This window comes from Budorcas taxicolor, chromosome 11 (assembly GCF_023091745.1).
Source record: "Budorcas taxicolor isolate Tak-1 chromosome 11, Takin1.1, whole genome shotgun sequence".
In the NCBI taxonomy this organism is placed as follows: domain Eukaryota; kingdom Metazoa; phylum Chordata; class Mammalia; order Artiodactyla; family Bovidae; genus Budorcas; species Budorcas taxicolor.
The window spans coordinates 109,713,798-109,728,974 of record NC_068920.1 but is presented as its reverse complement, the minus strand read 5'-3'; the positions used below and the strand labels follow the sequence as shown (position 1 = coordinate 109,728,974).

At 42.3% G+C, this 15,177-nt stretch overlaps 1 protein-coding gene across 1 annotated transcript in view; it reads left to right on the top strand.

Annotated features, from left to right (window-relative positions):
- DNAH6 (dynein axonemal heavy chain 6) overlaps positions 1-15,177 on the top strand; it is a 284,682-nt gene that overhangs the window by 98,340 nt on the left and 171,165 nt on the right. The window contains exons 24-30 of the mRNA XM_052648894.1: positions 2,569-2,733; positions 2,819-2,932; positions 5,335-5,460; positions 5,546-5,701; positions 6,403-6,564; positions 12,597-12,734; positions 14,699-14,866. Coding sequence (XP_052504854.1) covers positions 2,569-2,733; positions 2,819-2,932; positions 5,335-5,460; positions 5,546-5,701; positions 6,403-6,564; positions 12,597-12,734; positions 14,699-14,866 — 1,029 coding nt within the window. The remainder of the gene's footprint in view (positions 1-2,568; positions 2,734-2,818; positions 2,933-5,334; positions 5,461-5,545; positions 5,702-6,402; positions 6,565-12,596; positions 12,735-14,698; positions 14,867-15,177) is intronic.

Here is a 15,177-nt window from a genome sequence, read left to right as displayed (position 1 = left end):
TAGTTGTCACTGTTTGACTGCAGTGTCTCCTAGGCTCTTTCTGCACAGTGCCTGGAATACAGTAGGCATCAACCAAGTGAATGCACTAGCAGACTATGGGGAACCAAGTGACATCACATAGGAGAATCACACACAAACAGACACACACACACACGCGCACACAGAGGCAGCCAAGGAAGATGGAGAGGAGACATGGAAGGGAGAGCATTCCACACAGACAAGTCACTCGGGGAAATGCCAAGGATTTTAATCCAATTAGAACACAGTAGTGTATCTATGGGATCAGCAAGAACCCATAGGCATTTCACTTGTACTATACAGGCACTCCAATGTTCATAGCAGCACTGTTTACAATAGCCAAGACATGGATGCAAACTAAGTGTCCACCAACAGATGGATAGATAAAGATGTGAATATATATATGTGTGTGTGAATATATATATATATATATTGTTGTTGTTGTTCAGTTGCCAAGTCCAGTCCAACTCTTTGTGACCCCATTGACCTCTTTGTGACCCCATTGACTGCAGCACATCAGGCCTCCCAGTTCCTCACCATCTCTTAGAGTTTGCCCAAGTTCATGTCCATTGCATCAGTAATGCCATTCAGAGTAATGGGATATTACTTATTCATAAAAAAGTATAAAACTTCGCCATTTGCAACAATATACATGGACCTGGAGGGTTTTATGCCAAGGGAAATAAACAAAGACAAATATTGTATATTTTCCCTTAATAGGGGATCTAAAAAATAATACATACTAGTAATAATACATACTAGTAAATATAACAAAACAGAAACATTCACAGATATAGAAAACAAATTAGTTACCAGTGGGAAGAGTCAAGGAGGGTAGGGTATTATAGGGGTAGGGGATTAAGAGGTACACACTACTAGTACCATATATAAAATAAATAAACAACAAGGAAATATTGTACAGCACAGGGCAGCATAACCATTAAAGTAATAACTGTAAATGAAGTAGAATCTATAAAAAATATTGAATCATTATGTTGTACTCCTGAAACTTATAGAATATACCTCAATAATTTTTTTTACTTGACCTAAATTGATTCTCTGGCAAAAGACTTTGCTCATCACTAGTGCAGAAGAGAGAGGAAAGACCTAGGCCAGGATTCAGGGAAGACAGGACATGTAAAGCGAGGGTAGAAGACATGAGCAGATTCTGGAGCCCAGATAACCAAGGCAGGCACCCCACTCCAGTGCTCTTGCTTGGAGAATCCCATGGATGGAGGAGCCTGGTGGGCTGCAGTCCATGGGGTGGGGAAGACCGGACACGACTGAGCGACTTCACTTTCACTTTTCACTTTCATGCATTGGAGAAGGAAATGGCAACCCACTCCAGTGTTCTTGCCTGGAGAATCCCAGGGACAGCGGAGCCTGGTGGGCTGCCATCTATGGGGTCACACAGAGTCGGACACGACTGAAGCAACTTAGCAACAGCAGCAGCAGCAGCAGCAGCAAGTCATTGAAAGTCCAAGAAATACATGTGAAAAAGACTGAAAAGTGTCAATTGGAGTGAACAATTGGGAGAACACTGGTCACCTTAGGGGCTTCCCAGGTGGCTCAGTGGTAAAGAATCCGCCTGCCAATGCAGGAATCACGGGTTTGATCCGTGGATTGGGAAGATACCCTGGAGTAGGAAATAGCAACCCACTCCAGTATTCTTGCCTGGAAAATTCCATGGACAGAGAAGTTTGGCAGGCTACAGTCTGCTTGTGTCCAAAGAGTCAGACACTACTGAGCACGCACCCACCTGAGCACCTTAATAACCTGACCAGGTTTAGAGGAATGGTTGGAGCCAAAAATCATATGGCCGCAGGTAGGCAAAGAAAGTGGAGGAATTCATTCAGCACACATGAACTCCTCTTTGGGCTTTCCTGGTAGATCAGACAGTAAAAAATCTGCCTACAGTGCAGGAGACCATGTTCCATCCCTGGGTCAGGAAGATCTCCTGGAGGAGGGCATGGCAAGCCACTCCAGTATTCTTACCTGGAGAATTCCAGACAGAGGAGCCTGGTGGGCAGGATACAACTGAGCAAAGAGCTGGACACAACTGAGTGACACACACATACACACACACACACACGGCTCCTCTTTCCACACAACTGAGTCACATACACACACACATGGCTCCTCTTTCCAAGAGTTGGCCCCAAAGGGAAGCCATGAAATAACGCACTAAGTAGAGGTGGGTAGCAGAGAAGGCAATGGCAACCCACTCCAGTGTTCTTGCCTGAAGAATCCCAGGGACAAGGGGAGCCTGGTGGGCTGCCGTCTATGGGGTCACACAGAGTCGGACACGACTGAAGCGACTTAGCAGCAGCAGCAGCAGCAGGGAACTAGATCCCACGTGCCACAACTAAAAATTCTGCATGAGGCATAGCCAAACAATTTTTTTTTTTTTTTTAAGTAGAAGTGGGTAAAGTGAGAGTGGAATATCTATAGAAAGTTTCAGTGTCTGTGGCCACGCTGCCGTGTTTACCGAGCTCAGGATTCTGTTAGGGATGTATGGAGGATGTTATCACCTCTCTGATTACCTCCCAGGTGAGCCTGGGGAAAGGCCTAAAGGCCCGAGGCAACGTGGAGGAGTGGCTGGGCAAAGTGGAGGAAGCCATGTTCACGTCTCTGCGCCGCCTGTGCAAAGCCGCCATCGCGGACTATCTGGGGAAACAGAGAACAGTGTGGGTGGTCGCAGGCCACCCTTCTCAGGTAACTTAGGCTCCTTTAAATCTCTGCCTCTGCATCTTACTCGGCTGAGAGGAAGCCCACACTGAAGGAGGGTGTTTCCCCGCAGGTGATCCTGACCGTTTCGCAAATCATGTGGTGCCGCGATTTGACAGAGTGTTTGGAAAAAGAAGAGGGGAATCACTTAGAGGCCCTGGAAGATTTTGAAAAAGTGAACTTTGAGGTGAGATTATGGGCAGGTCAATATCATTCGTATGGCTCGGCGAGATAGTCCTAGTGGCTCTTATGGGCGTGGTTGATACAAATTCACTACTTCGGAAATTGTAAGGCTCTTCTTGTAAGGATAAAACAGTGACAGATTACTAAAAACTTGCTGCATCTTTCTAATATTGACGAGAGAAGTCATAAACATTACTTAACTAAATGATTAGCCTCCATTTTGTAAATCATAGAAATCATGGAGTGTCATTACATCATTATGTCACATAAACAAAAATGTTTCTGAAAGCCTGTACTCTGTATTTTAATCAGGGATCACAGAATGAATTGTAAAAGGCTCTATTTCGACTTTGTATGAAGTAAATATATATTAACCAATAAAACTGAATAGTTTTTAACTGTTAAAAAAAATTGTAAGGCTCTGAGATGACATCCAAAGATTTGGAGTGCTCACAGAAACTATCTCTGGTCAAGTTTTCTCAGCAATACTCCCTTGATGTTTGCATAGTAGTTATGTGTGTGGTCAGTTACTTAGTCATGTCTGACTCCTTGTGAACCCATGGACTGCAGCTCGCCAGGCTCCTCTGTCCATGGGGATTTTCCAGGCAAGAATACCAGAGTGGGTTGCCATGCCCTACTCCAGGCGATCTTCCCAAACCAGGGATCAAACACAGGTCTCCCGCATTGCCATATTTATATGAATACTTTTAAAAATAGAAGGAAAAAAAAATTCAAAAGGAAAATGTCAGAATTATCAGGGTTTGCCATGGTTAAGGAAAATGGTATACTGGATCCTGATGTCTCTCCCAGAAGTTGATATGATCCAGGAAAACCACAGGATTTGTGCCATTTCTGTTCTTAAGCCCAACACATGCTTTTATACTGTTTTATAGAACCCTCAGGCATGATCAATAAAGCCATAAGATTGAATGAATTACCACTCCAGTATTCTTGCCTGGAGAATCCCATGGACGGAGAAGCCTAGTAGGTTACAGTCCACGGGGTTGCAAAGAGTCAGACACGACCCATCGACTTCACCTCACCTCACCATGATATTTGCATAAACTATCTTTATTTCTGCCCTCTTTCCAAGGAGTTATAATTATAGAAATAACTTCCCTCGGGTAATCATGTACTAACATTATAAACGAATTAAAAAAAAAACAAGCCCTAAAATATTAAAAAAAAAAAAAAAAAAAGATTGAATGAATTAAATACCATTCTACACAAATTTTTGAGCTATCCTTAGAAAATGCAGCTTACAGCAGGGCCAGATCTTCAATTCCAAATTCAGTTCTACTTCCAGGCAATGTTGCAGTTGTAAAGACTCACCCTTAGGGGAGTTTTCTGGTGGTCCAGTGGTTAGGACTCTGCTCTTGTACTGCAGGGGGCACGGCTTTGATTCCTGGTTGGGGAACTGAGATCCTGCATTCTGCATGGCATGGCCAAAATAAGTTTTTTTAGAAAATCACACTTAGAAAAAGCAGGAAACGGCTTCCTTGAAGTAAAAGAAAACTCTCTTATAAGATTCTCAATAGAATTTCACCTCAGAGAGCTCCAGAGGGAAGACTCACTAAGTAAAGTCCCACTGATCTCTTTACAGAGGTGACCCTTGATCAGGATTAGCCTGAGTGAAAATTCAGCCGGTCAAGGTTTTCAGAGTCACTGCCCTTCTTTGAAAAAGATTTAACAACTTAACGTGAATGCTTTTGGTTCATCAGCCATTGGCTTGGTTAAGCTGCCTGAGTTTTCTGAATATCCAAAAATAAAAGAACCTAGCCCAATAAATGAGAAGCACTACCTTAATCACATTTAATTTTTGAGGAGGACAGTCTTCTCTGGAGACATCATCACAGGATGGTTAAAAGCTTTCCTCAAGGCAGATGTCTACCTAAGTCTCATTTTTGCCACTTTGCTGACTGTGACTGCCACCAGTTTACTTACCCTCTCTGACCTTCAGTTTCCTCCCATGTGAAATAGCGGTAAATCTAGAATGTACTTCACAGAAGTCTTATTGGAATTAAATAAGTTAAACTGTTGTCATATTTGGTCACAGAATTACAGATTTTTATGAAATTTGGAACAGACATTTGTCAAAACTGTCTAATTTTTAAAATATTAATAAATTTGTCATCTTTATATTATTTTATGTTATATTTTCTTGGCAGTGCCACATGGCACATGGGATCTTAGTTCCCCAACCAGGGGTTGAACCTGCACCCCTTGCATTGGAATCACAGAATGTTAAACACTGGACCTTCAGGGAAGTCCTAAAACTATCTAATTTTATAGATACTTAGTTTTATAGATAATTCTGGCAAATATCTATTCCAAACCTAATAGTAAAAAGATATACATGTAAACTGATTTTTGAAAATTAATGATCACATTTTTTTTCTTTTGTAGAGATTAAATGCCCTGGCTGCAATAGTCCGAGGCACTCTTCCTAAATTACACAGAAACATCATAACTGCCTTAATTACTATTGATGTACATGCAAGAGACATAGTCACTGAACTTGTTCAAGCCAAGGTAACTGTTTCATTCAAATAAAATCATATGTTTCTTTCTAAAATGAATGCATCTACCAAGTGTATCATTGTCGTCACTTATGTAGGTGCAGGTAGTTGACTCCTTTGACTGGCAGAGACAGCTGCGCTATTACTGGGATGTAGACCTGGACAATTGTGTGGCAAGGATGGCACTCTCTCAGTACACCTATGGCTATGAGTATTTAGGTGCATGCCCAAGATTAGTTATTACTCCTCTCACGGTAAGTTACTGACCGTTAGGTTCATGACTGCTTTTTTCCCCCATCATAATAGTTCTGAAACATTTCTAAGATTAAACCTTGAAAGAATTTGCTGTGAATACATCTTCGTATCGCAGAGATTTATTTACTCTATTTCATCATGTGCCTGAATTTTTTAGTATGTTTCAGTTGCTCTAGAATATTTCACGAGTGAAGTAAGTCAGAAAGAGAAAAACAAATGTTACATATTAATGAATATATATAGTATCTAGAAGAAAATGGTACCAACGAACCTACTTTCAGGGCAGGAATAGAGAAGCAGATGTAGAGAATGGACTTGTGCACACAGGGAGGGAAGAAAGGGTGGGATGAATTAAGAAAGTAGCATTGACATACATTTTACTGAGTGTAAAACAGATAGCTAGTGGGAAGCTGCTGTGTAGCACAGGGAACTCAACTTGTTGCTCTGTGATGATCTAGATGGGGAGGAGTGGGATGAGGAGGCGGGTGAGAGGGAGGATCAAGAAGGAGGAGATATATATAGTTATGAGTAATTCACATTGTTGTACAGCAGAAACCAACACGACATTGTAAAGCAATTATCCTCTACTTAAAAATGTATTTAAAAAAATAAATAACAACCCTCCTGCTATAGAAACTACTTACAAATTTGTGACCAGTGTCAGTTCCCTTCAATAATGACAATTTATCCATTTCTTCAGGATCGCTGCTACCTTTGCCTCATGGGGGCTTTGCAGCTGGACCTGGGAGGTGCACCAGCCGGTCCTGCTGGAACTGGGAAAACGGAGACCACCAAAGACCTCGCAAAAGCCCTTGCCATCCAGTGTGTGGTCTTTAACTGCTCTGATGGTTTGGACTACAAGGTACGGTCTTGGCGTATGAATGCTAACATTAAGTGCTTCGTGTGGCTTTCTCTGTTTGCAGTGTGACACAGCAAAAGAAGGAGAAAAGGGGGTGATGGCAACTGGGGAAAACTAGTGGGGCCAGGAATGATTAAAGTGGAATAAATAGAGCAAGGGAGACTAGTCAACAAAAGGCAATCTGAGTGGGCCAGGTAGGAATCAAGGCCAGGATTTGTCAAATTGTGCTAAAAATGAGGTATAAAACAGAATAGCAGGGAGATCTGGGAACAAGGAATAAGCTTACAGGAAGAGAAGAGTAAGGACTTCTCTGGTGGTCCACGGGCTAAGGCTCTGTACTCCCAATGCAAGGGGCCCTGGGTTTGATCCTTGGTCAGGGAACTAGACCCCACATGCCACAACTAAGATCTGGTGTAGCCAAATAAATAAATTAATATTAAAAGAGAGATGAGCAATTCAGAGTTGTGCATTAAAAATGAAATGCATAGGAAGTGAGAATTCAGGGAAAGATTTTTTCATTGAGTAGTTCTCAAACTTTTTGATCACAGGAACTTTGTATACTCTTAAAAATTATTGAGACCTCCAAAGAGTTTTTGTTTATATGTATGAGTTATACCTGTTGATATTTTCCATGTTATAAGTTAAAATTGATGCATCTTAAATATTTACCTGTTTTAAAATAACCATAATCAATTATTACACGTTAGCATAAACACATATTTTGAGAAAAATAACCATTTTTCAAAACAAAAATTTAGTGAGAAGAGCGACACTATTTTATATATTTTTAAATCTCTTGTTTGGTATAATGGAATATGGCCAGATTCCATATGGGGGAATATCTGCTTCTGCATCAAATCTTTTGAGGTATGTTATTTTGATTGAAGTATTTGAAGAGAAATCTAGTCTTACACAGATATACACACTAAAAGAGGGGAATAGTCTAATAGCTTCTTCAGATAATTGCTGATATTCTTCTTTGAAACTATGCCAAAACTTGACAAGTGGCAGTTTCTTAAAGATTACTTGTGATGTGAAAACTGAAACAATATACTGAGAAAAACTGAAACATTTTCATATTCTGTTCTCTCCTGAGAGAATGAGACTGAAAAGGCAAATAACATTTTAGCATTATAATGAGTCCTTTCACCTCACAGACCCCCTAAAAGAAACTCTGGGACTTGCAGCGGTCCCCAGATGACACTTTAGAAACTGCTGTTTTAGCATCAGTTCAGTTCAGTTCAGTCGCTCAGTCGTGTCTGATTCTTTGCGACCCCATGAATCACAGCACAGGAGGCCAGGCCTCCCTGTCCATCACCAACTCCCAGAGTTCACCTAAACTCGTGTGCATTGACTTGGTGATACCATCCAGCCATCTCATCCTCTGTCATCCCCTTCTCCTCCTGCCCCCAATCCCTCCCAGCATCAGGATCTTTTCCAATGAGTCAGCTCTTCACATGAGGTGGCCGAAGTATTGGAGTTTCAGCTTCAACATCAGTCCTTCAAATGAACACCCAGGACTGATTTCCTTTAGGATGGACTGGTTGGATCTCCTTGCAGTTCAAGGGACTCTCAGGAGTCTTCTCCAGCACCACAGTTCAAAAGCATCAATTCTTCAGCGCTCAGCTTTCTTTGTAGTCCCAACCCTCAAATCCATACGTGACCACTGGAAAAACCATAGCCTTGACTAGACGGACCTTTGTTGGCAAAGTAATGTCTCTGCTTTTTAATATGCTATCTAGGTTGGTCATAACTTTCCTTCCAAGGAGTAAGCGTCTCTTAATTTCATGGCTGCAATCGCTATCTTCAGTGATTTTGAAGCCCAACAAAATAAAGTCAGTCACTGTTTCCACTGTTTCCCCATCTATTTGCCATGAAATGGTAGGACCAGATGCCATGATCTTAGTTTTCTGAATGCTGAGCTTTAAGCCAACTTTTTCACTCTCCTCTTTTACTTTCATCAAGAGGCTCTTTATTTCCTCTTCACTTTCTGCCATAAGTGTGGTGCCATCTGCATATCCGAGGCTATTGATATTTCTCCCGGCAATCTTGATTCCAGCTTGTGCTTCTTCCAGCCCAGTGTTTCTCATGATGTACTCTGCATCAGTTCAGTTCAGTTCAGTTGCTCAGTCGTGTCCGACTCTTTGCAACCCCATGAATCGCAGCATGCCAGGCCTCCCTGTCCATCACCAACTCCTGGAGTTCACTCAGACTCACGTCCATCGAGTCCGTGATGCCATCCAGCCATCTCATCCTCTGTCGTCCCCTTCTCCTCCTGCCCCCAATCCATCCCAGCATCAGAGTCTTTTCCAGTGAGTCAACTCTTCACATGAGGTGGCCAAAGTACTGGAGTTTCAGCTTTAGCATCATTCCCTCCAAAGAAATCCCAGGACTGATCTCCTTTAGAATGGACTGGTTGGATCTCCTTGCAGTCCAAGAGACTCTCAAGAGTCTTCTCCAACACCACAGTTCAAAAGCATTAATTCTTCAGTGCTCAGCCTTCTTCACAGTCGAACTCTCACATCCATACATGACCACTGGAAAAACCATAGCCTTGACTAGACGGACCTTTGTTGGCAAAGTAATGTCTCTGATTTTCAACATGCTATCTACATATCTATACTCTGCATAGAAGTTAAATAAGCAGGGTGACAATATATAGCCTTGAAGTACTCCTTTTCCTATTTGGAACCAGTCTATTGTTCCATGTCCAGTTCTAACTCTTGCTTCCTGACCTGCATACAGGTTTCTCAGGAGGCAGGTCAGATGGCCTGGTATGCTCATAGCATGTTAATGTCTAATTTAGAGAGTTGTGTATCTCCTGAAAGATGTGGAGCAGAGATCCTCAACGTTTGGGCCATGGACTGGTACCTCCTGTCATACCAGCAGTGGCATTAGATTAGAAATTAAGTACAATAAATGTAATGTGTTTGAGTCCTGAAACCATCCCCCCTGCCCAGTCTGTGGAAAAATTGTCTTCTTCTAAATCCATCTCTTGTGCCAAAAAGATTGGGGACCACTGGTGTAGAGGACCTTCAGAAAAAGACAAAGGTCATTCCTGGCAACTTCCCAACTTCCCAGTTGGACATGGGGGAGGAGAAAGACTTCTCAGTGACACTGTGCCACCTCCACCTCGTCCATCCCAATAGGGCAGGTGGATGTGGATGCCTCTTCCAGGAGCAGAAACAAGATAAGGACAAACCAGCTGTCAGTTCCCACACAGAAGTAGCTGATAACAGAAGCAGTTACTGACATTAGACATTAGTCCTTTTGTGGACTTTTAGGAAGTATACATGAAGGGAAAGAGAGCTTCCAGTGTACCCCCAAATATATTAGCATTGAGTTCTGAAACTAGGGGAACCTGTATGTCATGCTAAAACGGCCTAGGGAATAAAATTAAGTCCCTTTTTAAAGTAATAAAATTAAGTGATTCTAAGAGACAGCTGTAGGGACCCACCTTTATTGGAAAATGTCTTTTCCCCCTTCTTGGAGTCCTACTTGTGCTCACTTCAGCGTGAGTGGTCAACAGAGATGGTAGAGACTATGTAACATCACTCTAACGGAGACACATTTCATTTTCTTCTTTTTGTCTCCTGTTGGCCATCAGTCCTTGTATACCATTGAAAGCTCTTCCATGAGCGAGTTGTGACTGGATGACCGATATCATTGTGAGCTTTCTGTCCTCTGTCCCCTGGTTGGGGATTTAAGATCCTACAAGCTGCTCAGCCAAAAAAGAATGCCAGCTTGGTCTTTAACTGTTCCATTGTTCAGTCCATCTATTTCATTTTTGTAATCTAGGCTGTATTATAATTACATTCCAAGGATTGTTTCTTATCTCTGGCTCTTTTTTTAAGAGCTTCTTGTTTTATACTATAGTAATGTAATGTCCTCTAAAATCTCTCTGAGAATTCCATTTGAATTTTTAAATTTTTTCTTTTGTCCCCCAAATTACCTCCATTTTCTTCAGAGTTGCTTATTTTGTTTATTTTTCTTCTCTCTTTCTTGATGTTGATTATTCTTAAATGTCTGTTGATCTTAACTTCTTAGTTCATAAGCGTGGATGGGGGACTGAGTTGATCATTTAGAATAACTTGTTTCACCCCTGCTTTCAATGAAAGAGCTCCTGTGATCTCTGTGAGAGTGTAAGATATTTGGCTGGCCAGCTTCCCCATAGAAGGTGTGGGCATGGGCAGCCAGGAAGCCAGAAACCTTTTATAAATACCAAAATAACAAGGATTTTTTTCTACAGTAGTAGAATTCAGTGGGTTTCACTCATGGATGGAGCCGTCTGTCCTTTTGACTCTCAGTTGAGTAATGTGGAGGTCTGAAGTTATCTGTCTTTTCTCTGCTTTTGTTATCTCCCAAGCCTAATGTCTTCTCCCAGTATCTCCTGATGTCTCCCAAAGACAGATCTCCCCCTTTCTCAACAAGGCAGTGCTTGGATATTATTCTGGAGGGAAAATTCAGCAACGCCAGCCTCAAGAGCCCTGTTTACTCTACATGGAATGAGGAGAGAGAAGCACAGAGAAAGGCAGGGCCCACAAACCTGATCATTACAAGTACTCACCTTTGACTAATTTCCAAGGATTGCCCTGGGACCTTGTCTGCTTTCCTTGCATGTATTGCTGATGGGTTCAGAGTTTCTTGGAGACCTTCCTGAAGGGTAGTTCTTCCTTCCTTATGGCTTGGGCTGAATTCTGCGCTTCTCAGCTGAGTAATCGGTATTTATGAACTTTCCATCTTCCCGATATTTTTTCAAAACTTGCTTTCTGCTGCTGGTTTTCCTTTCCATTATGTTTTTATCAGGTAGATGCAGGTACAAATGCAGACACAGAAATGGAGAGAGTTCTGTGTTTCATACATCGTCATTTCAGAGAAAGGGATGTTATCCCTATGTGCTCAATTGACCACCTTGAAACAAAAAACCATTAGCTCTATTTTCAAAGAGATATGATGGTGTGGTATAATGCAATATTTGTACTAATGCTTAACCCAAAATTCAAATCTCTAAAGGAACTTTCCTCAGTAGATAGCCACAGGTATGTATTCATTCTCCTGAACCACTAGGATTCTGCTGTAGAAGAAACTAACCACCCTTACATTACCCTGTGTATAGGCTTCCCACGTGGCACTAGTAGTAAAGAAGCTGCCTACCAACACAGAAGATGTAGGAGATGTGGGTTCAATCCCTGGATCAGGAAGATCCCCTGGAGAAGGATCTTCCACAGCAATCCACTCCAGTATCCTTGCCTGGAGAATCCCATGGCAGAGGAGCCGGGTGGGATACAGTCCATAGGGTTGCAAAGAGTCAGACACGACTGAAGCAACTTAGCATGCTCAAGTGACTGTCCTTCTGCTCAGTTGTTCCTGCATGTTGCCTGCCATGTGTAGTACCTGGTAAAGATGACAAAAGTCTCCATCAGCAAAGTTTTCAAGGTTTTCTTAAGTAATTAAGTGTGTCTATTCTATGTGTCCGGAGAAGGCAATGGCACTCCACTCCAGTACTCTTGCCTGGAAAAGCCCATGGATGGAGGAACCTGGAAGGCTGCAATCCATGGGGTCGCTGAGGGTTGGACACGACTGAGCGACTTCACTTTCACCTTTCACTTTCATGCATTGGAGAAGGAAATGGCAACCCACTCCAGTGTTCTTGCCTGGAGAATCCCAGGGACAACAGAGCCTGGTGGGCTGCCGTCTGTGGGGTTGCAAAGAGTCGGACACAACTGAAGCGACTTAGCAGCAGCAGCAGCATTCTATGTGTCAGTTTCTTTGAGAAACTGTATTTACATAAGTGAATGAGGATTATGAAAAAGTAGGTCAGATTGTCATGTTATCTAAAAATAAAAAGTTTCAAATCATTCAGAGAGTAGCAGAAAGATATTTCCTCCAAGAAAAAGGAGTCTTCTCTGCCATAGCCCAGGAGTCACAGAAAGCTATTGCTTGTATACCTCTTATCTTTTTAATACCTCAGAATTTAACTTTGGGAGGAGTTCAACTCTACAGTACCGAGCTGAGTGGCATTCTTGTGATTTCAGATGATGGGACGCTTCTTCAGTGGTCTGGCACAATCAGGAGCCTGGTGCTGCTTTGATGAATTTAATCGAATTGACATAGAAGTTTTGTCCGTCATTGCTCAGCAGCTCATTACCATCAGGAATGCCAAAGCTGCAAAGGTAAGAGGCTGGGCATAGATATCATGTTTCTAGTCCGTAGATATCATGTTTCTTAAGTTTGTAGTAGTCTTGCCTAGAAAATATCATGGACAGAAGAGCCTGGTGGGCTACAGTCCATGGAGTCACAAAAGAGTCAGACTCAACTTAGCAACTAAAGAACAAGAAGTTCATAACGAACTTATATTATGTTGCATTTTAGGAAGGACAGTGCTAACTTCAGCCTATCTAGTCCATGTTTCCAGTGTCATCGGTGAGTATGCAGCAGCGGAACTGAGTTGGGTGAATTAATTGCTCATCCAGGCAACACAATAAACAACTATATGGCAGACACCGTGCTGGAACCTAGGGATATAGAGTTGGTGAGACTCAGTCTGTGCCCTCATGGAACCCTCTTATTCTTTGCTCCCCCAACGCACACACATGCATGCTTCTACTCCCTTGTTCTTCTGTCCTCCACCTCTTATTTTCCTCTTATTTTTCTTGTTCTTGCCTTTGACATTGATTTCTCTGTTCTGTTTCTCTAATTCTGCCTCTTCTGGGCTCTACTGCCTTCCTCACAGCCCCTAGTCTCAGCCTGTTGCTGGTAAAAAAAATGAGAGAGGGGTCCTAGGTCCAGAAGTCACTGGACTGGAAAAGCCAAGGAGTGTAGGGACAGATGAAGATATTAGTGTGGCTCAGATATGCAGATGACACCACCCTTATGGCAGAAACTGAAGAGGAACTAAAAAGCCTCTTGATGAAAGTAAAAGAGGAGAGTGAAAAAGTTGGCTTAAAGCTCAACATTCAGAAAACGAAGATCATGGCATCCGGTCCCATCACTTCATGGGAAATAGACGGGGAAACAGTGGAAACAATGTCAGACTTTATTTTTTTTGGACTCCAAAATCACTGTAGATGGTGACTGCAGCCATGAAATTAAAAGACGCTTACTGCTTGGAAGGAAAGTTATGACCAACCTAGATAGTATATTCAAAAGCAGAGACATTACTTTGCCGACTAAGGTCCGTCTAGTCAAGGCTATGGTTTTTCCAGTAGTCATGTATGGATGTGAGAGTTGGACTGTGAAGAAGGCTGAGCGCCAAAGAATTGATGCTTTTGAAGTGTGTTGTTGGAGAAGACTCGAGAGTCCCTTGGACTGCAGCGAGATCCAACCAGTCCATTCTGAAGGAGATCAGCCCTGGGATTTCTTTGGAAGGAATGATGCTAAAGCTGAAACTCCAGTACTTTGGCCACCTCATGTGAAGAGTTGACTCATTGGAAAAGACTCTGATGCTAGGAGGGATTGGGGGCAGGAGGAGAAGGGGACAACAGAGGATGAGATGGCTGGATGGCATCACTGACTCGATGGGCGTGAGTCTGAGTGAACTCTGGGAGTTGGTGATGGACAGGGAGGCCTGACGTGCTGCGATTCATGGGGTCGCAAAGAGTCGGACACGACTGAGTGACTGAACTGAACTGAACAGTATTTAAAATTTGTTTTAGCCCCTTGGAGCATGTTCCTGAAGAAGGATTTTGTGCTGGGAAGGTGATGGCAGTGAAGGGTAGGACCAAGCCCCCCACCATTCTGTTGTGTTGACCTTGCAAAATTATGGTCATGAGGGCACCAAAGGGCAGGCGGGTATTCAGCAGGTACAAACCAGAACAACCTTGCGAGTTGTTTAATTTTTTAAATTATTTTATTTTAGTTATTATTTATTCTTTTATTTTATTATGACTGGGCCAAGAAGGAGGAAACACCTGGGGCAAGGCAGGGGCAAGGAGGCAAACAGCAGGAAATACTTAGCCCAGAAGAGAGGGAGAGTGTGTAGGACAAAATCAGGATGAAAACATCCCCAACGATAGGATTCAGTAGTTTTTGCTTGAATGCACGTCACACAAGTTTTGTACTCAAGCAGTAATTATGAGGAAGAGTTTACAAATATATGGCGAAGTGTTAACTTATATCTTCTCTTTCTTTTCAACAGCTCTCTCGATTCATGTTTGAGGGGCGAGAAATAAAGTTGGTTATGACTTGTGCAGCCTTCATCACAATGAATCCTGGATATGCAGGCAGAACTGAGTTGCCAGATAATTTGAAAGCCCTGTTTAGACCCTTTGCAATGATGGTTCCAAATTATGCCTTGATTGCAGAGGTGAGCTTCACACTATAAAGCAGCAAAACTTTAAGCTTGTTTCTTTTATTTACTATTTGATTTCTATCATGGTAGAAAGTTTCCATTATGAATGTACTCTGGCCAAGGTTATACAGTATTGTTTCCTCTTAAGTGTGTAGATATGATTGTTACCACTTAGAATGGTGTGTGTGTGTGTGTGTGTGTGTGTGTGTGTGTGTAACTGCTATATCCCCAAAGTCCAGTTAGCATCTGGAATATTGTAAGCCCTGAAAACTGGAATAAATAAATGAACTCAATTAACCATTTCATTGGAATTTATCAGTTTGTCT